The sequence below is a fragment of the Papio anubis genome, chromosome 12 (assembly GCF_008728515.1).
Source record: "Papio anubis isolate 15944 chromosome 12, Panubis1.0, whole genome shotgun sequence".
Classification (NCBI taxonomy): Eukaryota; Metazoa; Chordata; class Mammalia; order Primates; family Cercopithecidae; genus Papio; species Papio anubis.
This window is the reverse complement of record NC_044987.1, coordinates 8,466,740-8,491,123: the sequence shown is the minus strand read 5'-3', so window position 1 is coordinate 8,491,123 and position 24,384 is coordinate 8,466,740. Positions and strand designations below refer to the sequence as shown.

The following is a 24,384-nucleotide window of genomic DNA, read 5'->3' as shown; positions in this document are numbered from 1 at the left end:
CAATCATTATCACCCGGGGGAGGTGGGAGTGCGCCACTAGAATGCATAGAGGGGCGGTAAAAGGCGGCAAGATTGCCCTTGAAATTAAGACAATGAACACGTCTAGCTCTAATTTTTCTAATGTCTCTTTCACTAGAAATATCTACTAGGAGAGTGTATTGTAGATTAAAGATCACATGTTACATTCCCCAAGCCGTTCATCATCCATTTATGTGTATAGGGACTAGGAACCCAGTAAATGTTAGATGTCTTGCTCATCCCTGTTGCTGGAAACATGTCCCTCAGTCCATGAGACTGTAGGAGATGTGATCTCTGCCTTACACGACTTCGGCCCTAACAGGAGAACAACAGAGAACAATATATTATAATTGTTAATTGAGTTCTACACACGCGCTTTCAAGCATGCCAGACACTAACCTCGGTCCTGAGGATGTGGAGATGAAAGTTACCATCCCTGATCTTCAGGACTACGGAATATTTCTGGCGAGACAGATACAACTTGCTCCAATACCAGCGTGCTCAGCAGTCTGGCAGGGGCTGAGGAGAGATGGAGACCATTCCAGGAACTAGTGAGGAGGCCTAGCCAGGGCAGGTATGGGGGTTCCCCAGAACTACTAGCAGGAACTCTCACCTTTGGGAGGATCAGGGAACCTTGGCCTAGGCTTCCATGCGTCTGTATTTGGTTTTTTGTTGTTGTTGTTGTTGTTTTTATTTATTTATTTTGAGACGGAGTCTCTTCTCTCTGTCGCCCAGGCTAGAGAGCAGTGGTGTGATCACTGCAACCTCCATCTCCCGAGTTCAAACGATTCTCCCTGCCTCAGCCTCCCGAGTAGATGGGATTACAGGCGCCCGCCACCATGCCCAGCTAATTTTTGTATTTTTAGTAGCGACGGGGTTTCCCCATGTTGGCCAGGCTGGTCTCGAACTCCTGACCTCAGGTGATCCGCCTGCCTCTGCCTCCCAAAGTGCTGGGATTATAGGCGTGAGCCACCGCGCCCAGCCTTATTTTTTATTTATTTATTTTTTGTATGAGGCTCTGTCTGGTTTTCTCAGCCCAGCTGTCCTCAGTGTGCAGCACCTGTTGAAGGTGTTAGCCATGAGAGCTTTCGAGCTAGGAGTCACTTGGGAGACCCAGGTTCTAGTTTCTGTTTCAGTGCTGACTGTTCGTGTGACTTTGGGCAAGTCACTCAAGATCTGTTTTTCATCTTTTCTTCTGAAATGGGGAGAACTTGACAGAAGTCTTGTAAGCCTAAAATGGAAGACAACTGAGAAGCCTTGTATTCTGGGGAAGAAAGGTGTGAGAGCTGCCACAAGGATTTGTGTGGAGATGCCTTCTCTGTCTGGGCACGGTGGCTCACGCCTGTAATCCCAGCACTTTGGGAGGCCGAGGCAGGCGGATCATTTGAGGTCGGGGGTTCAAGACCAGCCTGGCCAACATGATGAAACCCTGTCTCTACTAAAAATACAAAAATTAGCCAGGTGTGGTGACATGTGCTTGTAATCCCAGCTACTTGGGAGGCTGTGGCAGGAGAATTGCTTGAACCCGGGAGGTGGAGGTTGCAGTGAGCCGAGATTGCGCCATTGCACTCCAGCCTGGGTGACAGAGCAAGACTCCATCTCAAAAAAAAAGAGAGATGCCTTCTCTGAGAAAAGAAATGTGAATGCCATTGGCTAGACTTCCCAGAAGGAAAACTTCAGGGAAGGAAATCCCAAGTACTTTCAAAGTTGATTTCAAAGGCCCTGGGAGCTTCTGTCTCTGCTCTCCACAGTCTCATTGTGGTTCTGCCCTTGAGCCCACTGATGATGCCTCTACCCACAGGTGAATGAGTCCTCTGGGGATGGGGATGGAGAGGATGCCGTTGTGATCCTGGAGAAGACACCATTTCAGGTGGAACAGGTGGCTCAGCTCCTGACAGGCAGCCCTGAGCTCCAGTTGCAGTTCTCCAACGATATCTACAGCACCTATCACTTGTTCCCTCCAAGACAACTGAGTGGTGAGCAAGAGGTGGCCAAGGTGGCTGTATGGAGGGAGAATGGGATGGTGGGAAATTAGGTGGTATAGTGACCAGACTTTCTATTTGCATATTCTAGTACAATAGAGAGATTTCCTCCCTAGTGGACATTTGGCCATAGGTGAAGACATTTTTGGTTGTCAGAATGGGGGGTGGTGGTGGGGTGTTACTTCTGGCATCTAGTGGGTGGAGACCAAGAATGCTGCTAAACACCTTACAATATACAGGACAGGCTCCCACAGCAAAGTAATGTCAATAGTGCTGAAACTCAGAAACCTGGCCAGGCGCGGTGGCCTTTGCCTGTAATCCCAGCACTTTGGGAGGCCAAGGCAGGCAGATCACCTGAGGTCAGGAGTTCAAGACCAGACTCTTAGCCAACATGGTGAAACCTCATCTCTACTAAAAATACAAAATTTAGCCAGGGTGGTGGTGCTCATCTGTAATCCCAGCTACTTGGGAGGCTGAGGTGGGAGACTCGCTTGAACCCAGGAGGCAGAGGTTGCAGTGAGCCGAGATTGCGCCACTGCACTCCAGCCTGGGTGACAGAGCAAAACCCTGTCTCAAAAAAAAAAAAAAAAAGAGAAACCTTGTTCTAGTGTAGTATGTTTTAGGGAGAGAGTGTGATTCATGGGACAGAATAATAGATTTTTTTTCTTTTTTTTAAATGGAGTCTTGCTCTGTCACCCAGGCTGGAGTGCAATGGCGTGATCTCAGCTCACTGCAACCTCCGCCTCACAGGTTCAAGCAATTCTCCTGCCTTGGCCTCCCAAGTAGCTGGGATTACAGGCGCCTGCCACCACACCCGGCTAATTTTTGTGTTTTTAGTAGAGACGGGGGTTTTCATCATGGCCAGTCTGGTCTTGAACTTCTGACCTTGTGATCCACCCATCTTGGCCTCCCAAAGTGCTGGGATTACAGGTGTGAGCCACCGTGCCTGGCCAGAATAATAGATTAATCTACTAATTGAATGATAAAAATTGTCAACACTTGGCCGGGCGCGGTGGCTCAAGCCTATAATCCCAGCACTTTGGGAGGCCGAGACGGGCCGATCACGAGGTCAGGAGATCGAGACCATCCTGGCTAACACGGTGAAACCCCGTCTCTACTAAAAAATACAAAAAACTAGCTGGGCGAGGTGGCAGGCGCCTGTAGTCCCAGCTACTCGGGAGGCTGAGGCAGGAGAATGGCGTGAACCTGGGAGGCGGAGCTTGCAGTGAGCTGAGATTGCACCACTGCACTGCAGCCTGGGCGACAGAGCGAGACTCCATCTCAAAAAAAAAAAAAAAAAAAAAAATTGTCAACACTTAGGAAATCCTTACTATTGTGCCAGTCAGCATTCCAAGTAATCTACATGTATTAATGCAGTTAATCCTCAAAACAGCCCTCTTGTGAGAGGACTTTACAAGTCAGGAAACTGGCTTTTGAAAGGTTAAATAACTTGTCCAAAGTCACACAGCCAGTAGGTGGCAGGAAAGCTAAGGCTTTTCAGTAGACTGGGGTCTTGCTCACCATACTCATTCTGTGGGCCGGCCAGCGTGTCAGGTGCTGCAAAAATCAGTCACTTCCCTGAAGGAACCTACTTTCTGGTGGGAGAGACAACTAGTGTGATCAAGGGGGATGGAGAGAAGAGCAGGAATTCATGGGTTAAAAGGCAGAGATTTGTTTTTCATTGCAAACATTTCTTAATTTATTAAAAAGAATATTCCATGCCAAAAGCCAGGTGTGACATGGGCATTTTTTCTCAAGATGGTTAGATTTTGTAGGCAGCTTTGTTAGAAACATGAGGGAGACTGGTTGACCTTAAAGATTCCTTCCAACCAGCAAATTCTGGAATCTGTTTTACAGCACATGGTGACTTTGTCATATCCTTCTGTCTCTTTGTTTGCCCTCCAGCATTTAATAGCAGTCTGGCTTTACAGATATCCTGCCCCACAGTCTTTTGTTAGATATTCTTTTCTGCCCTCCATGAATGGGTGCTATTATTGTCCTTTGGAAATATATGTGAACACTTGATGGTGAGACAAGCAAACCTTTCATGACTTAATGCAAAACAGCCTTGTCTTCCATTGAGCAAAAGCCAGATTAATTGGTACAAGTTGATGGAAATGGACAGCTGTATTTACTTTCTCAGGCATTGACATTTAAGCAAATGTATTCCTCAGCACAGGGCGGCAGAAGCATGACAGAAGGCACTGTGGCCAAACACAACTTGGGGTGGCCCCCACATTACAGGGTCTGAGGCTGTTATTTTACTGCCACACCCTTTCCCTCACCTTCCGAAATCCCTCTACCTACCTTCCCCACCCTTGGCCAAAATTCAGAAGGTTCTGCCCCACAGATGTACCCTGTGGAATTCACAGGCTCTCCTTTTTATTTTCCCAGTTCTTCTGTGGCACTGCACACAAGTGGAGGTAGTCCCTGCCCGCTCCTTCTGTTTCTATTGTCTTTTCCAAGATAAGCACTGAAAGAGGCAGTGCGTTATTGGCCCACCACAAGTCCTTGTTCCCACTCAGAACCCCAGGTGTCTCCATAACCGTTTCCCCAGGGCCACCCCCACCCACCTGGGAGCCTCAGATGTTAGTTCACTTTTTCCTGCCTTCTTTTTTTTTTTTTGAGATGGAGTTTCACTCTTGTTGCTCAGGCTGGAGTACAATGGCGCGTTCTCGGCTCACTGCAACCTTCGCCTCCCAGGTTCAAGTGATTCTCCTACCTCAGCCTCCTGAGTAGCTGGAATTTACAGGTGCACGCCACCATGCCCAGCTAATTTTTGTATTTTTAGTAGAGATGGGATTTCACCATGTTGGCCAGGCTGGTCACGAACTCCTGACCTCAGGTGATCCAAAGTGCTGGGATTACAGGTGTGAGCCACTGCCCCTGGCCTTCCTGCCTTCTTGGCATATAAGTCATCCCTCAGTATCCACTGGGGATTGATTCCAGGACCCTCCTCAGATACTAAAATCTATGGATGCTCAAGTCCCTGATATAAAATGGTGTAGTATTTGCATGTACCCTAAGCACATCCTCCCATATACTTTAAATCATCTCTGGGTTACTTAACTACCTGCTACAATGTAAATGCTATGTAAATAGTTGTTATACCATGTTTTTTAGGTAATAATGACAAGAAAAGTCTGTACATGTTCAGTATAGACGCAATGTCCTTCTTTTTTAAAGTATTTGTAATCTTCATTTGATTGAATCCGCAGATATGGAACCCACAATACAGAGGGCCGACTGTACATGTGGTGCCTTGCACTCCTGCTTTTCCTACCAAAACTGGGGATGGGGATTTGGAAGTCACAGCGGTTTGCTTCAGGGCCCAGTTGCTCCCTTGTTTAGCTGCATGCCTTTTCCCTGGGTGATATTCAAGGTCAGGGTTGGCAAACTTTTTCTGTCGAAAACCAGAGTGACTATTTTAGGCCTTGTGAGGCACAAATGGTCTCCCCAACTCCTTCTTCTGCCTTTTCCGCCTTCTCCTTCCTTCTTCTTTTTCTCAACCCCTGTGAAAATGAAAATATCACTCTTGGTTTGCCGATTGTACAAATAGAGGCCCAGCTGGCCATCGTTTGTTAACCTCTGTTCCAGATTTTTACCACTCAAAGTGTGGTTTGTGAACCAGCAGTATTGGCACCACCTGGGAGGCTGGTAGAAACAGAATTTCCGCTCTGTTTCAGAGTACAGAGTCATTGGAGTCTGCGTTTTAGCACAACTCCCTGGTGAGCCATAAGCACGTAAAACTTTGAGAGGCACTAGTCTTTTAAAAAACACCATCTGTGTGCCTCCGCCGCCCACCTTTATTTCCCCATCCCTGACCTCTCTAAGAACTCCAGGCTCGTATTGAAATAAACCTCTCCTTGATATCTCCATTTGGAGGTCTCATAGTTGCAATTCACGAATCCGATGCACTAATGTACTTAAAAGCACTGAGCACGTATTAAGTAGTAGCTGCTATTATTAGTCTCATGTGCCAGGCCCTATGCCGCGCACCGTAGCTTCAGAGATGAGTAAGATACCATCCTTGTCCTCACAGTCTTGTTTGGGGTCGGGGGTGGAGACACAGTGGTGAAAAGCAGAGAGTTTGGTCACTGCCTGGATATAAGGAGTGAGGTCCTTGAAGGTTGGAGCCATGTCACCCGTATTAGGTGCTTTCAATAAGTGAAGAATGAACCCACAGACTGACCTGTGTAGATTTTTTTTTCCTGTGGGCTGGGCATTCCACAGCCACAAGGTGGCAGCATTGCCAAAATAGTCCTGTGGCCACTCCAGCTGTCCCCTCTGTGGGAAGGCCAGCTAAGTCAGCGCCTGGGACCTCCCTCTCCAGTCCCAGCCTTGGAGTCAATCAACGCTGCGCACCCCAAGGGCCCTGAATGTGCAGTCCTGCAGCCTCAGCCCTCTGCCCCCCTGCATGGTTGCTCCTTTGAGTTTTTCTGCTAAGTCTTTGGCTGCTTCTCTAGATCTCCTTTCTAGAATACTGTTTGCCTAGGGGAGCCCCCACCCCTCATTTCTGAGCTGGCCACAGTGGAAATCATGGGCTCAACTGGTTTTTTTCTGGTATTTCTCTGGTCACTGGCAGCTTTCTTTTTCTCTTCAAGTCTGGAGGTTTTGCAGTCTCCTCATTCATTTATCCCCTCCACGTTCTCAGCTCCTGTGAGCCACTCATCCTGCCAGCTGCAATGTCTGTTCCAGTGACATAACGGAGAGAGCACAGGCTTTAGGAGTTAGTCATGCTGGGGCACTCATGCTTTCGCATGGTGTGCACTGGGGCAGCAACGTGCTGTTTCTGAGTTTTAGCACAGCGCCAGTGCTGAGAACAAGCCTCACGTCAGACAGACCTGGGTGTGAATCCTGCCTTTGCCATTTGCTAACCATGAGGACCTGGGACATTTCTTTATTCACCTAACACATGTGAAGTGTCTGCTATGTGCCAGCTCCTCTAGTAGAAGCGAGGCCTGTGTTGGTGAAGATAAGCAATGTCTCCCTGTCTCTGCAGTTCTAGTGGGGAAGGCAGACAGCAAACCAGGAAGCAGATGTCTGAGTGGCCATGAGCAGGAGAGAGCCTACTCAAACCAGGGCTCTAGGAGGGCTCTCTGCAGTGGAGATGACGCCCAGGCTGAGACCTGAAGGATGGGAAGAAAGCCAGCCGTGCAAAGAGGGGAGAACACTCTGGGCTGAGGAACAGCACGTGTTCTGGGGAAGGAAAGAAGAACAGAAATGAGGCTGTTATGTCAGGAGTGATGGGGTGGGATGGTGGCAGTGGTGTGTACTACAGATGAAGTTGGAGAAGTAGCTTCAGTTATTTTCTCTGTTCAATTAGGTTAGAAACTGAACTTACCTCAGTAGGACAGTTACGAAACAGGTAAGGAAGTTTTCACAACGCTCTTTAGCCACCACCCGCAGGGAGAGATACGTTTCACTTTATGGTCTATTACACATGGACTAACAGACATGAACAGAAGTGAAACTTTATTTATTTATTTAGTTTGTTCGTTTGTTTTTGAAAGGAGTTTCGCTCTTGTCATCCAGGCTAGAGTGAAATGGCGCAATCTTGGCTCACTGCAACCTCCGCCTCCCGGGTTCGAGTGATTCTCCAGCCTCAGCCTCCCGAGTAGCTGGGATTATAGACAACTGCCACCACGCCCGGCTAATTTTTGTATTTTTAGTGGAGACGGGGTTTTACCATGTTGGCCAGGCTGGTCTCGAACTCCTGCCACCTCAGGTGATCCGCCTGCCTCGGCCTCCCAAAGTGCTGGGATTTCAGGTGTGAGCCACTGCACCTGGCCAGAAGTGAAACTTTAAACAATACTTACCCATCCACTATGACATACTGTCTAGTATTTTCTATCTAGTTTCAGTCTTACTGGTTTCCTTTTTTATTTTTTAATTTTTACAATTATTCATTTATTTTTGAGGCAGAATCTCTCTCTCTCTTGCCCAGGCTGGAGTGCAGTGGTGTGATCTCAGCTCACTGCAACCTCCGCCTCCTGGGTTCAAGCCATTCTCCTGCCTCATCCTCCTGAGTAGCTGGGACTACAGGCACCCGCCACCACGCCCAGCTATTTTTTTTGTATTTTTAATAGAGACGGGGTTTCACCACATTGGCCAGGCTAGTCTCAAACTCCTGATCTCAGGTGATCCGCCTGCTTTGGCCACTCAGAGTGCTGGGATTACAGGAGTGAGCCACCACACCCAGCTGGTTTCCTTTTTTAAAATGCTGGTCTTAATCCCCTAAATTGCCTTCATGGCCACTGTCCTGGATTGGGACCCATTAAGAGAAGGCGTATAGAGCATGTGGCACAGTAGCTGCATATGGTTTGCATCCAATCAGTGTAATTATGGTGTTGCCTATAATTTTTTTCTAACTGTCCATTTATGTGAGCTTTAAATGGAATAATATATATAAGATGGAAAAGTGACTGGCTTTGCCCATGGGTAGGTTTCCTTTCTTGTTCCTGTTGCTGTGTGGCACATGTCTGGAGCCAGTGGCCTGAAGGCTGGCATCTGAGAGCTTCCTCTGACCCTCTAGGCGGGGCAGGGCCTGCATCTCGTTTCTATCATAGCTGTCACCCTGCCGCCTGTCAATGGAGCTCTTTCATTGCGGTCTGTTCTCTTTTACCTGGGGAGATAGCAGGGAGAGGGGTGTGACTCAGAAATCCCGGCTACCTCTTAAAAGGCCAATTGTTTCCCCTTGTAAACCAGGAGGTAGAATCTCAAGTTCAGAAGAGGAGACAGGCATTTGTGAGTGAGGCCAGGGCGGGGAGCAGAGGGATGGGATCCTGGGAATCATGTCTCTGGTTGCAGAGAACTCCCGGTACTGTAGCCACAGGCCAGGGTTTTCCGCCCTGTGCTATTTGCAGAGGCAAAACCCAGACCTCCTGAGGGAGGGGTGAGGACTTGTTTGGAAGGAGCATTTTAAAAGACAGGCCATTCTCCAAAGAGTTTGCTTGGTAGCATTGTTAATGATAGAACAAACTAGAAACAACAGTAGAGTAGGTAGATAAACCGAGGTATAGCCCTACAGTGCCTCTCTATAGTAGCGAAAATGAACTACAGCTGCCTGTACCAATGAAGGATAAATCTCACCATGTAGGGCAAGAAAAGCAAGACACAGAATACACATGGTGTGATTCAAATGGTACGAAGTTGAAAGACAAGCAGAACTGAACAATATACTGCTTAGGGATGCATACACGTGTAATAAGACTATGAGGACAAAAAGGAAACGATTAACCCCCTAGTCAGGGAGGTGATTATCCCTGGTCGGGGTGGGGCAGGACAGAGAGGATGTTAAAATTTCTGGTTATTTTCTGTTTCTTGGATTGTGTGTTCTGAGCATATGTATTCTTTTTATTTTACTTAGGTCTTTAAGTGGTACATATTTTATATACACACACACCCATGTTTTATATGTGCAATGTATTTCACAGTTGAAAGTTAAGACAAATTGGCAGGTCCTTAGATAGACTAGAAAAATCATCCCATGAATTTCAAGGGCTCCATCCTCATTCTGAAGTATGGTTTTCAGTCACAGTTCTGAAAGTGAAGGTATTCGGTTTCAGCCTCCTACTTCTAGGTTTTGGGCATTTGTGGACTTTCATTTCTGCATGCTTCTCCTTCTCTGGGGTGTGGGGATGACTGAGCCAGCCCCTTTTCTCCCCAATGATTGTTGTTCTCTTCTTTGTGTCCATATGTCCTCAATGTTTAGCTCCCACTTATAAATAAGAACACACAGGCCGGGCGCGGTGGCTCAAGCCTGTAATCCCAGCACTTTGGGAGGCCGAGACGGGTGGATCACAAGGTCAGGAGATCGAGACCATCCTGGCTAACCCGGTGAAACCCCGTCTCTACTAAAAAATACCAAAAAACTAGCCGGGCGAGGTGGCGGGCGCCTGTAATCCCAGCTACTTGGGAGGCTGAGGCAGGAGAATGGCGTGAACCCGGGAGGCGGAACTTGCAGTGAGCTGAGATCCGGCCGCTGCACTCCAGCCTGGGCGACAGAGCGAGACTCCGTCTCAAAAAAAAAAAAGAACACACATATTTGGTTTTCTGTTCCTGCCTTAGTTGGCTTAGGATAATGGCCTCCAGCTCCATCCATGTTGCAGCAAACGACATAATCTCACTTTCTTATGGCTGTATAGTATTCCATGGTGTATATGTACCACATTTCTTTATCCAGTCTAGATGTTGGTGTGTATGCATGCAGTGAAAAGGGAACACTTCTACAGTGTTGGTGAGAATGGAAACTAGTACAACCATTAAGGGAAACAGTGTGGAGATTCCTTAAAGAACTAAAAGTAGATCTACTGTTTGATCCAGCAGTCCCACTACTAGGTATCTACCCAGAGGAACAGAAGTCATTATATGAAAAAGACAATTTGCACTTGCGTGTGTATAGCAGCACAACTTGCAACTGCAAAAATATGGAACCAACCCAAATGTCCGTCAATCAACAAGTAGATAAAGAAAATGTGGTGTATATAATACCATGGAATACTACTCAGCCATAAAAAGGAATGAAATAATGGCATTTGCAGCAATCTGGATGGAATTGGAGAATATTATTCTAAGTGAAATAACTCAGGAATGGAAAACCAAACATTGTATGTTCTCATTCATATGCGAGAGCTAAACTATCAGGATGAAAGGCATAAGAATGATACATGGGACTTAAGGGAAAGGGTGGGGAGTGGTGAGGGATAAAAGACTACACAGTAGGTACAATGTACACTGCTTAGGTGATGCGTGCATCAGAATCTCAGAAATCACCACTAAAAAATTTATTTGTGTAAGTTCCTACCTGTTTCCAAAAAACCTATTGAAGTAAAAAAATAAGAAATTTTAAAAAATTGCTCTACCGTAAAGACACATGCACATATATGTTCATTGTAGAACTATTCATGATAGCAAAGACATGGAATCAACCTAAATGCCCACTTGACAGTGGAGGGTTGGAGGAGTGGGAGGATCAAAAAACTCACTATCAGGTGTTATGCTTATTACCTGGGTGATGAAATAGTTTCTATGCCAAACCCCTGTGAGACAGTTTACCTGTAAACAAAGCTTTACATGTACCCTTTAACCTAAAATAAAAGTTAAAAAATAAAAAGAATATTTCTGAGCCGGGTGCAGTAGCTCATGCCTGTAATTCCAGCAATTTGGGAGGCCGAGGCAGGCGGATCACTTGAGGTCAGGAGTTCCAGACCAGCCTGGCCAACAAGGTGAAACCCTTTCTCTACTAAAAAAGCAAAAAATTAGCTGGGCGTGGTGGCAGGCATCTGTAATCCCAGCTACTCGGAAGCTGAGGCAGGAGAATGGCTTGAACCCGGGAGGTGGAGGTTGCAGTGAGCTGAAATCACGCCACAGCACTCCAGCCTGAGCAACAGAGTGAGACTCTGTCTCAAAACAAACAAGAAAAAAAAAAAAAAGAATGTACTTTAGCTAATCAAGAGAGTAAAACAAGAAAGAAAAAGATGTAGAATCCAGAAAACATCTAACCTACAAAGTTGCAAAAGGAAGTCTCAGATTGATACCTGAACAACTTGCTTAATGAATCACCTGTTCAGATTGGAGAAGCAGGAAAGAGCTTTCTGGAAACAATGTTACCAACAAGGAAGGAGATATGATGTAATGCAGGGGTGTCCAATCTTCTCGCTTCCCTGGGCCACACTGGAAGAACTGTCTTGGGCTTTACCTGGAATATACTAACACTAACAATAACTGATGAACTTAAAAAAAAAGAAACCACGAAAAAAATCTGATGTTTTAAGAAAGTTTATAAATTTGTGTTGGGCCGCATTCAAAGCTGTCCTGGGCTGCGGGCTGGACAAGCTTGATGTAATGGATTATCAAACTGGATAATTTCAAGAGCAAAGTAAAGGTGCATTATTCTTTTAACTACAATGAAAAAAGAGGCAACTAAAAACTCCATGAAAAAGTAAAAGCTAATAAAACTGGTTCAAATATGAAACAAACTAAAAAGTAGCATGATTTGAAGGACTGTTAGAATGCAAGAAAAGAGAATCCACTCAACCTGGACATCAAAAGCACTCTCCAACCAGGCGTGGTGACTCATATCTATAATCCCAGCACTTTGAGAGGACAAGGTGGGCGGATCACTTGAGGACAGGAGTTCAAGACCAACCTGGCCAACACGATGAAACCCTGTTTCTACTAAAAATACAAAAATTGGCCTGGTGTGGTGGCGGGTACCTGTAATCCCAGCTACTCCGGAGGCTGAGGCAGGAGAATCGCTTGAACCCAGGAGGTGGAGGTTGCAGTGAGCCAAGATGTACCACTGTACTCCAGTCTAGACAACAGAGTGAGACTGTCTCAAAGGAAAAAAAAGCACTGTCCTTTGAGTGGCATGGAGATTATACACTGGGCAGGTGGGGAAAAAACTAAAACCTTAGCACTGTGGTTGAGAATGCATATTAATATGGCCTCAATCATGTAAACACTGCTAACTGGTTTTACTGGTTTTCTTTTCTCTTTTTTTTAAGAGTCAGGGTCTTGCTCTGTACCCAGGTTGGAGTGTAGTGGCAGAATCATGGTTCACTGCAGCCTTGACCTCCTGAGCTCAAGCAGTCCTCCAACTTCAGCCTCCTGGGTAGTTGGAACTACAGGCACGTGCCTCAGCCTCCCAAAGTGCCAGGATTATAGGTGTGACCCACTGTACCTGGCCTCTTTCTTGTAATCTGGTAGATTGTCTGCATTTTGTCTTCTAGACCTTCTAGTGAAGGTGTTAATTTGACAGTCATATTTCAAATTCTCCTCTCTCTGGTTCTCTGATTATTTCATTCTCATAGCATTTTGCTCCTTTTTTTTTTATAGAGGCCAAATTGTGTTGAATCTCTCTGGCACACTAATTAGAATTATTTTTAAAATTATCTCCTGACCCTCAAATTATTTTATTTCCTCTGGGATCTGGTTGTTTATCTTGGTCATCGTTATTCAGGCTGCTAGTTTCTTTCAATGGCTGGTGATTCACAGGCGCTCACTCCTATTTTACAATGAAGCACAGTATGGCATGTCCAGTGACAAACATTGAGACTTGGTACCCGTGCCCCTTTCAGAGTGAACTTAAGACATGCCTTCAGGCAGGAAGTCGAGAGAGGCCATATTTTGGAGTGTTCAGCCTACAGCTCTTATTGTGGTCTGGTCCGCTCAACCCCAGCGTCGTTTCTTTCTGTGTGTGGGGAAGTGGGGGGCTTGCAACTCTAAGGCCAAGTCTGTCATTTCATAGCTCCCTGATGCATTGCATATCAGCTCTTGCTCTTCCTATTCACGTGGAGCTTTGCAGAGTGCCATTAGCCCCACAGCCATCCTGAAGTAGCATTTCCCACTCTCTATCCATTGTAACCGAGGGCTCTCCTGCCACCCCAGGGCTGCGTTTGGAGTTACCAAATTTGCTTGTGGGCCAGGAGACCCTGGGGTTTTGCCATCAGGTCCTGTTGCCTCCCTCCCCTCTCTGCTTTCTGGACTTCAGAGGACTAGCAAGATGGGGAGGGAAGGAGCTGAGGGTTTGTACAAGAAGCCTGTCAGATCCAGGGTCTTGCTAAAGTCAGCGTCTGCCTCTCCTCTGTCTCTAATAGCAGTTCTGTGCTTTCCTAGAGACAGGTAATTAGTGGTTAGAGGCTTGCTGTGGAGTGGTTGAAGTTTCCAGTAGGATCCTGACCACACCCTTCAGCCGTGTTTATCCTTGACGTGGAGGTCTCTTTGGGCTTCACTTGAGCACTTCCAGTATCTCTGTAGTGTAGGACAGAGAACACCCTGCCTTGCTTGGCCTGGGGCCAGAGGATGACTTAAGATCCACGGCAGCCAGCCTTCCCTCCACCCTCTGGCCTAGTCTCCCGGTTACCATGCAGCCAGGGCTGAGGAGAGTGTCACCCAGCCAGGGGACATCCCACAGAGGAGGAAAGAGAAAACAGATCCAGGAGAGCCTCCCACCAGCCTCTCGTTCTTTCAGGCCTTCTCTGGCATGCCTTGCGAAGCCCGGTTATCTGACCCATCACCGGCTGGCTCTGCCTGGCTCTTGTGGAGAGGACATGGCGGGTGGGCTTCAACTCAGATCATGCATTGCTGTTGCTTCTTCTCAGTGCTGCTGGGCCTGCACATCTGGGTTAAATAAGTTAAGCTGGCTCCTCCGAGTGAAGGGGAAGCAAAAGCCACAGACCGAGCCATAGAGATGAGCTCATCCTGTAGAAGCCATCAGCAACGGCTGGAAAGCAGTCTTGTTTGAACATGTGTATGGGAAGGAGAGCAGACTGTCTGTGGTTTGTGTTTTCATGTTTCATGTGCAGCAGCATTTTCCTGGGGATTTGGCTAAGCTAGCTTTGGCAGGGAGCAGAGAGGCAGCTGCTCTTAACTTTCCTCTAGATAGCTCTGCCTCCCACCTCTGAGAGCAGTTGGGCTTTTGTGTCTAGATGGGGGACAAAGGGTGGCTTTATTTATTGGAGAAGGGCTTGCAGCAGATCCTCAGGGTCTTGATGGACAAGTCAGAGCTGTGTTAGTCTGGGGCACATCAGCCTGCTCATCTGAGCTGCAGAGAGAAGGAACATATGCCTAGAGGGGGTGCTTTTCAGCTGGAGACATCACTATCATCATTCTGGCCGCTAGAACATCCTGTAGATGAAGAGCTGCTGCCCTGAACTTCACCAGGCCCCTCTTCTGGGACTTCCCCCCTTATGCCTCCCACCGCATAATCTAACACTGCCATACTTGGTGGGGGTGATGGTAGGGTACAGGATGGTACCACAAATGTAGGGCAAAACAGCTATTGCTTCTAGTTGTGAGCCAGTCTGGAAGAAGGTCCTCTTCTGTCCCCTTGAGCTCCCCCCAGAACCTGCTATCCCGCGGCATTTGGCCACAGTATCCCATGGTGCGGCTGTCCTCACACGGCTCTCCAGAGCTCAGGGGAGTGGACTGTCCTTCCCTGAGCTTCTCAGGAAGCATCGTGGAGAACACAAGCAGAGCATGAGCAGCGTCATCTCTGCATGCTCTGACCGCACCCCTCTGTCTGTACCTCACTTGCTCTGGCACCTCATTTTGCCTTCTGGTTTCGCTGACAGCTGTTTATGTGTCTCTAGGAAGAATTGGAACTAGTCATGCTTCTCCTATCTGATAGGGCTGCTTGTGGAAAACATGACCCCAGCACAGGCATCCTAGGAACGGCCCAAAAGAGGATGGGCCTTTGGGATATGGGAGTACTGCATAGAGGAACCAGACTGCTTGGGTTCAGATCTCAGCTCTGCCACTATTAATAGCTGTGTGTCCTTGGGCAAATTATGTAACATCTCTGGGGCTCAGTTATAAGGGGTAGCTTCCTTTTAACATATTTGTTACACAAGTGATACGTAAATATATATAACTCTATCACCCAGGATTGATCGCTCTTAACATCTCAGAGTATGTCCTTTCAGATTTTTTTTTTTTTTTTTTTTGAAATGGAATCTTGCTGTGTCACCCAGGCTGGAGTGCAGTGAGGCAGTCTTGACTCACTACAATCTCTGCCTCCTGGGTTCAAACGACTCTCCTACCTTTGCCTCCCAAATAGCTGAGACTACAGGCACCCCCACAATGCCCAGCTAATTTTTGTATTTTTAGTAGAGACAGGGTTTTACCATCTTGGCCAGGCTGGTCTCTAACTGCTGACCTCTAGTGATCCGCTCACCTTGGCCTCCCAAAGTGCTGGGATTACAGGTGTGAGCCACCACACCCAGCCTGTCCTTTCAGACTTTTCTGTGTGTGCATATGGTATGCAGTTGCATGTATACACACTTTTTTTTTGAGACGGAGTCTTGCTCTGTCGTCCAGGCAGGAGTGCATTTGTGCGATCTCTGCTCACTGCAAGCTCCGCCTCCTGGTTCACACCATTCTCCTGCCCCAGCCTCCCGAGTAGCTGGGACTACAGGTGCCCGCCACCGTGCCCGGCTAATTTTTTGTATTTTTAGTAGAGACGGGGTTTCACTGTGTTCTCCAGTATGGTCTCCATCTCCCGACCTCGTGATCCGCCCACCTTAGCCTCCCAAAGCATGAGCCACCGTGCCCGGCCATTCCTGCCATTCTTTTTTTTTTTTTTTTTTTTTTTTTCAGCTGAAGTCTCACTCTCACCCAGGCTGGAGTACAGTGGCACAATCTCAGCTCATTGCAACCTCTGCCTCCAAGGTTCAAGTGATTCTCTTGCCTCAGCCTCCTGAGTAGCTGGGACTACATGCGCGTGCCACCACGCCCAACTAATTTTTTGTATTTTTAGTAGTGACGGGGTTTCACCATGTTGGCCAGTCTATCCTAAAATTCTTTTTTTTTTTTTTTTTTTTTGAGACGGAGTCTCGCGCTGTCGCCCAGGCTGGAGTGCAGTGGCGCGATCTTGGCTCACTGCAAGCTCCGCCTCCCGGGTTCACGCCATTGTCCTGCCTCAGCCTCCTGAGTAGCTGGGACTACAGGTGCCCGCCACCGCGCCCGGCTAATTTTTTGTATTTTTAGTAGAGACGGGGTTTCACTGTGGTCTCGATCTCCTGACCTTGTGATCCGCCCGCCTCGGCCTCCCAAAGTGCTGGGATTACAGGCGTGAGCCACCGCGCCCAGCCTTATCCTAAAATTCTTTAGCAAAGAGAAAAAAACAATTTTTGAGACAGGCCTTACTTTGTTGCCAGGTTGGAGTCCAGTGGTACAGTCATAGCTCATGGCAGCCTCAAACTCCCGAGTTCAAGTGATTCTCCCACTTCAGTCTCCCGAGTAGTGGCGACCAGAGGCAGGTACCAGCACACATGGCTAATGTATTATTTTTTGTAGAGATGGGGTCTTGCCATGGTCTCGAACTCCTGGACTCAAGAGATTTCTCCCCTGTTTCAGCCTCCCAGAGTGTTGAGCCACCACACCCAGCCACCAAATTCCTATGTGTGACAGTAGAATAAATATATTTTCAGATGTTTCAAGTCTCAAAATATATCTCGCTTGCACCATGTCTCTGGACCCAACTTGAGTTTGTGATTCACAGTTTACAAATTTGATGATTCTGTACTGTTACCAATAGTTACAAGAGACCTTTTTAATCCTCTTATCTGGGAAACAATTTTCAAAATACAATTATTGTTTTACCTTGAGCAGTAGAAAGTTCAGCTTTAGAAACATTGTGTTTATTTTCATTGTAATGTTATATATGCAAGCCGATGCATGTATTTTTCAAAGCAGGTATACGTTAATGATTAAAAAAAAAATACACGTGATGCAAAAAGTTCTTTGACCAAGTAAGGCATTCAAACAATGCTAAATGTATTAAAGTTGCATTTCTTTCTTTTCTTTTGTTTTTGAGACAGGGTCTTGCTCAGTCACCCAGGCTGGAGTGCACTGGCATGATCACAGCTCATTGCAGCCTTGACCTCCCAGGCTCAAGCGATCCTCCCACCACCTCAGCCTCCAGAGTCGCTGGGACTACAGGCATGGCCTATCACAGCCAGCTAATTTTTGTATTTTTTGTAGAGATAGGGTTTTGCTATGTTGCCCAGGCTGGTCTCGAACTCCTGGGCTCAGGTGATCCAAAGTGCTAGGATTATAGGCATGAGCCACCAAACCTGGCCCTAAAGTTGTTTTTTTGTTTTGTTTGTTTGTTTTTTGAGATGATGTCTCGCTCTGTCGCCCAGGCTGGAGTGCAATGGTGTGGTCTCGGTTCACCACAACCTCCACCTCCCAGGTTCAAGCGATTCTTCCGCCTCCACCTCCCAAGTATCTGGGATTACAGAAGCGAGCCACTATGCCTGACTAATTTTTTTGTGTTTTTGTAGAGACGGGGTTTCACCATATTGGCCAGGCTGAACTTCTGACCTCAGGTGATCCGTCCGCCTTGGCCTCCCAAAGTGCTGGGATTACAGGTGTGAACCACTGCACACAGCCCTAAAGTTGTATTTCTACAGTTATTTATTGTATTCACATAGCAGATTGCAGTAGCAAAAAAAATTTTTTTTTTAGTATAACTTTTAAATTTTAACTGACAATTTTTTTTTTTTTTTTTTTTTTTTTTTTGAGACGGAGTCTCGCTCTGTCGCCCAGGCTGGAGTGCAGTGGCGCGATCTCGGCTCACTGCAAGCTCCGCCTCCCGGGCTTACGCCATTCTCCTGCCTCAGCCTCCCGAGTAGCTGGGACCACAGGCGCCCGCCACCTCGCCCGGCTAGTTTTTTGTATTTTTTAGTAGAGACGGGGTTTCACCGTGTTCGCCAGGATGGTCTCAATCTCCTGACCTCGTGATCCACCCGTCTCGGCCTCCCAAAGTGCTGGGATTACAGGCTTGAGCCACTGCGCCCGGCCTTAACTGACAATTGTGTATAATGATTTCTGTTTTATGCTGTGGTGGAACTTTGAATACCTATTTGCTGATCTACTTGGTAAATTACTTCAGAGAATTGAAAATATTTTCTCAGTTTTCCTAATGAAAATTTCAGGAATTGAATTTATAATAATAATAATGCCACACTAAAGTTTGAGAATTACTTCTGGGGGTGGCAACCGGAAGTTCTGGGAAGACACATTGTTCATGTGCCTGATGAGGTTTTTTGTTTTTTGGCAGGGTCTCGCTCTGTCCCCCAGGTGGGAGTGCAGTGGCGAGATCTCCCCGCTCATCACAACCTCCGTTTCCCTGGCTCAAGGGATCCTGCCACTTCAGCCTTCTGAGTAGCCGGGACTACAGGCATGTACCACCATGCCCAGCTAATTTTTCTGCTTTTTTTTTTTTTTTTTTTTTTTGGTAAAGACGGGATCTCACTATGTTGCTCAGGCTGGTCTCAAACTCATGGTCTCAAGCAATCTCCCTGCCTTGGCCTCCCAAATTGCTGGGACTATAGGCATGAGCCACTGTGCCTGGCCTGCCTGATGAGTTTAACACATCAAGAGATTTATGTAAACAGGGAAGTGGATTTGGGAATGAATTAGTGTCATGTTTATAGAAGATTAAGCAAGTGGCCAGGATTTGGGTGGAGATGCCGTCTCTGGCTGGGCACGATGTCTCACACCTATATTCCAGCATTTTGGGAGGCTGAAGTGGGTGGATCACCTGAGGTCAGGAGTTTGAGACCAGCCTGACTAACATGGTGAAACCCCATCTCTACTAAAAATACAAAAATTAGCAGGGCATGGTGTGGGTACCTGTAATCCCAGCTATTCACTTGGGTTGCTGAGGTGCGAGAATTGCTTGAACCTGGGAGGTGGAGGTTGCAGTGAGCCAAGATCGCGCCATTGTACTCCAGCCTGGGAGATAGAGTGAGACGCAGTGTCAAAAAAAAAAAAGAAAGAAAGAAAGAAAGAAAAACAGAAAATTAAACAAGTAAAAGTGTAATTACTTATTCCATACACCAAAGAATTATGCTGAAGAGAAAAAATAATCACAATAAATTTGGCAGTGAACAGCATGTACATCATCATCATAGCATCAATATTGAATACTGATTTATCAAAAATTGTGGTAAAGTTGTACTCTGAGGTTGAGGGTTAGGAAGTATCTGTATATGTGTGTGTGTGTGCATGTGTGTACATTTGGTGGAGGGATGGTAAAAAGAGGTAAATCCTCATCTTCCTTAATGAGAAGTCAGTAAGTAATAGAAGTTAAAAGTCAAGTAGGAACAAGATATAAAAATATAATTTAGAATTCTGGAAGTATATAACCAAAGAGGTGGACAGAAGCGTTGAAAGTGGTGCCTTTGAAGGAGCTGAAAATTGGGAGCAGGGAGGAGCAGAAAAGTGTTTTTGAAAACAAGCTTCATTTGACTCTTTGACATATATGCAAGTACAATTTGAATTAAAAAGACAAACACAATGTTAAAAAGCATGGTGGGGAACTCTGTAAGGAGTGTTGGAGGTGCTCTTAATACATTGTGAACATTTTCCAGGGATAGGCTTTTGAGGGTTATCCCGGGCTGTTACCAGAATGCCAACAGGAAGGCCAGGCGCGGTGGCTCACGCCTGTAATCCAATCCCTTTAAGTCCCATCTCTTTAGTCTCCCTTCATCTGGAGCAATTCCTCAGCCACCTTTGTCTTTCCTAACTGTGACATTTTTGCGGTGTTATAAAGCCACTCGTTTTGTTGAATGCCCCTGGATTTTGGTTTGCTGATATTTCCTCGTGACTAGACTCAGGTTATGCGTTTTTGGCCAGAATTCCACAGGATCAGGAGGCACGTGATGTCAGCATGCCCAGCAGGGGTGACGGTGACTCCCATGGCCTGGCTGAGGTGGCAGCCTTTTGCTGCTGTAAAGCGACTCGTGTTGCCTTTGTAATTAATAAGTAATCTATGCGGAGATATTTTTGAGACTGTGCCTGTGTATCCTGTTTCCCCACATGTTTTCACCTGATGGTGTGATTGTTTATTGAGCATTGACTCTTGACCAAACTCCTCCTGAAGTTCAGCTGCAGGTCAACATCTTGACGGGCATTGAGGTAAACACCAGCATTTATTTTTTTTTCGGCTGCCAAGGTAAACTTTAGCATTAGGAAATATATTGATTTGTATCAAAGAGGTTTTATTCCATTTAGGACAAAAATGTTCTTCCTGGGTTTAAAGTCGAAAAGGCCAGATTCATTTATTCATTTGTTCACTAAATATTTATTGAGTGCTTACTGTATGCCAGGCACTATTCCAGGTGCTGGGGACAATTTTTTTTTTCTTCTGGAAGCTGCACAGTAGTTGGGGAGTCAGTCAATCCACATGCTGCTGCGAGGGAGTGAGAAGTGAATAGGAAGCAGGTTGGCGGAGGAGACAGGGCCACGAGGTTAGGGCTGCTGTTTTACCAGGGCTGAGCGAGCCTGAGGAGCTGGCCTCAGAGCAGAGGCCTGGATGAAGCAAGGAGCAGCGTGGCTCTGTGGGTAGGAGGGTCAGCCTGGCCGTGGGGGCGGCCCGTGCACGGCCCAGAGAGGAGCCCATAGCTGACGCGAGTGAGTGGGTCCGTGGGGAGCTGGTGTGGCTGGAGCAGAGGCCCCAGGCGGGAGAGAGGCAGTGCATGAAGGTGGAGAGAGGGCCAGGGCGAGGTCACCAACAGCCTCGTAGACCACGGCAGGAAGCACAGGAGCTGTGGCGCAGGGGACAGTTTGAGGTGGCAGCCCCCACCTCAGTGTGACCCTGACGGAGGCTTTTGGTGGAGATCTGAGGGAAGCCAGGCCCCTGAGGAGTGAGTGCTCTCGGGGCCGTGGGGAGCTGTGAGAGTGCTGCAGTGGGGTTCCCAGCCCTGCAGGCGCACCTCAGGAAAGGCAGGAGGGTGGCAGGAAGTGAGCAGTTGGAAAATAAGCGCCTGTGGATGCTCTTGCTGCTGAGGGGAGGCGGGAGGGGCTGGCTCAGTGAGACACCAGTTTCCCTGCACCCCGGGTGACTGGGGCGGGCCTTGCACAGGCCTCGGCAGACCAGGGCACGCTCACAGGCCAGGTGGCTTTCTGATCTGGAGCAGCCAGGGGCTGGGAGTCCGGCTGGGTGACCCTGCCCGCAGAGCCCGGCTGCTCTCCAGCGCCCGCTCTGCCTCTGTGCCCTGCCCATCTCGCCCCGACTCTCAGGGAGCTCCACTGCCCAACCCAGGCAACTGAGGCAACAGTGGAGAGAATCCAAGCTAGCCTTGGTGGAGCGCTTTTCTCTGTGTGAGGCACTTCCTGAATCTTTCCTTCTACTGACTCATTTAGTTCCCCCAACAGCCCTGGAAGGTCGGTGCTGTTATTGTTACCCCAGATTGTAGAGGTCAGGAGACTGAAGCCACAGAGAGGGCCAGTCACTTGCCTGAGGTTACGCAGCTAATAAGTGCAGAGCCAGGACTTGCATCCAGACTGACTGGCTCGAAAATCTCTGTTCTCATCCACCAAGCTCCACTGCAGATGTACGAATTTCCCTCAGGTCCACTGCAAGGGCCAAGGTGGTGCCGTTCAGTCTACTTCAAGCAGTCTCCCGCCTCTTGAGATCTTGGTGTGCCTGACCTCTGACCTCTGCCTTCTGGCCTATGACCCATGACCCTGAGCTGTTAGAGAACAGAGTGAGAAGCAAGGAACAGTTTTTTGCTGCGTTCTCAGAGAGTTGTGAGGAGGTCTTCATGCCCCCTTTTCACGGTCAGATCCGGGGATTCCCAGGATTGGGTGACATTTATTTAGCACCTCCAGTGATCCAGGTGACATGTTTTATTTAATGTAAACAACTCTGTAAGGCAGATTTGATGACCACCCTTTAATAGGTGAGGAAGCCAAGGCTCTAAGACGTGAAGCCCCATGCCCAAGGGTACACAGCCAGTATGGAGAGTCGTGTGGCCAGCCTGGGACCAGCGTCCATGTCTTCCCACTGTGCTGCTGTGCCTCCCAGAGCTGATGGACTGGGATGTTTGATGGGACAGAAGCCATGTGCCTGGTATGTCATCTCTGTACATCGTCACTGGGACTTGGAGGTAGAAGTTGAAAGTAGCCTGTGGTGTTATAGGAGCGCTGGCTTTAGGGTAAGAAGGCCTCAGTTCCAGGCTCGCCTCTGCCACATTTCACAGTGTGATACTGAATGACTCTTTTGAGTCCCAGCCCACCCTTGTCACTGATGTATGAAAGTGGGGTTAAAACCACCTATGACCTCAGACCAAATACGAAAGTATAGATGGATAGTTCTTAGCTGGGTTTCGCGGTGTGTGAGTAAGCATGAGGACTTCGTGGTGGTAAAATGTCCCTGCGGGTTTTCGGCTCTCTCTTGGGTTTCTCTGGGACAGCCTATCTGAACCCAGATTAAGAAAGTCAGAGGGGAACCATGGGTCTTTTGAGAAAGATCCAAGCTGATTTTGAAATACCCCTAAGATCTGTGTTAAAACACTATGTATAAATGTTAGAGTAATGATAACAATTGTACCAGATGTTATTAAAAATAAGGGAAAGGACTTAACCAAAACCAGGTGGTTTTGGACCAGGACGCCAGCCTAGAGTCTGTTTAGGAAAACTGCAAGACATCCTTCTAGTTTAAAACTGTAGTTCTCACCTGGGGACAGATTTTCCTTTCAGGGGACACATTTGGCAAAGTCTGGAGACATTTTGCGTTGTCACAACTTGGGGAGGGTGCTACTAACATCCCAATAGAGGCCAGGGATGCAGCTGAACATCCTTCAATGCACAGGACAGCCCCCGCAACAGAGAATTATCCAGGCCAAAATGTCAGTGGTGCTGAGATTCAGAAACCCTGGATGAAACATCACAGCACTTATGTGGTATTTCCTGTGTGCCAGATATTGTTCTAAGAACTTCACAGGTAATTGACTTGTTTAATCCTCCCAGCCTTGTGACACAGGAGCTTTTACTATCCTCGTTTGACAGATGAGGAAGTAGAGGCACCAAGAAGTTAAACAAGAAGTTAAACAGCTGAACCTTGCTCCCGGGTGATGCCAAGGTCCCATTCAGAATAAGGAGCAGGCAGAGCCAGTACTTGAACTCAGTCTGGCTCCAGAGTCTGTGCCTGGAACCACTGCGCTATGCTGCACTGCCCGTCATTAAGGGGACTACTGGGTTTTAAACCTTTTTTTTTTTTTTTTTGAGACGGAGTTTCGCTCTTGTTGCCCAGGCTGGAGTGCAATGGCGCGATCTGGGCTTACCGCAACCTCTGCCTCCCAGGTTCAAGCGGTTCTCCCGCCTCAGCCTCCCGAGTAGCTGGGATTACTGGCATGCGCCACCACACCTGGTTAATTTTGTATTTTTAGTAGAGATGGGGTTTCTCTATGTTGGTCAGATTGGTCTTGAACTCCCGACCGCAGGTGATCCGCCTGCCTTGGCCTCCCAAAGTGCTGGGGTTACAGGCATGAGCCACCGTGCCCAGGCTTTAAACCATATTTTCAGCTTTGGGTCCAGAAAGCCACATACCTAGAAATTTGGCATGTGAGAAGAGTTAGGGACCTCTCATTCCTGTGCCTGGAAGGTGGAGCAGGAAGGGCTGGGGCTTGCCTGACGAGGGGCCCCGTGTTTTCCAGGTTCTGAGTGTGGCTCAGCTCATGAATGCAGTGGCACAAGGCACTCTGTGGGGGTGGATCTTGGGTGCATGATCCTCTTGGATTTTGGCTTCCCTCAGGGAATCAAAGCCAGGGCGGGAGGTCTCTCCTCACCGTGGTGCCTGTGGCATAGAGAGTGGGCATTGCTTCCGTGTCACGGGCTGTGCTGTGTCGTTGCAGATGTAAAGACGACCGTGGTTTACCCGGCCACAGAGAAACACCTGCAGAAGTACCTACGCCAGGACCTCCGCCTGATCCGAGAGACGGGAGATGACTACAGGAACATTACTTTACCCCACCTGGAGTCCCAGAGCCTCAGCATCCAGGTGACTGGCTGCATGTCTCAGATGCAGAGCACTGCTCCTGTGGCTGGTGCCTCCTCTTACGCGTGTCTATTGGGGTCGTATTCGGGGCCA

The 24,384-nt window shown here is 47.7% G+C and overlaps 1 protein-coding gene across 1 annotated transcript in view; it reads left to right on the top strand.

Moving 5' to 3' along the window:
• The window catches only part of DCPS (decapping enzyme, scavenger), a 39,821-nt gene that overhangs the window by 1,192 nt on the left and 14,245 nt on the right, over nt 1-24,384 (top strand). The window contains 2 exon segments of the mRNA XM_031653884.1: nt 1,820-1,994; nt 24,149-24,294. Coding sequence (XP_031509744.1) covers nt 1,820-1,994; nt 24,149-24,294 — 321 coding nt within the window.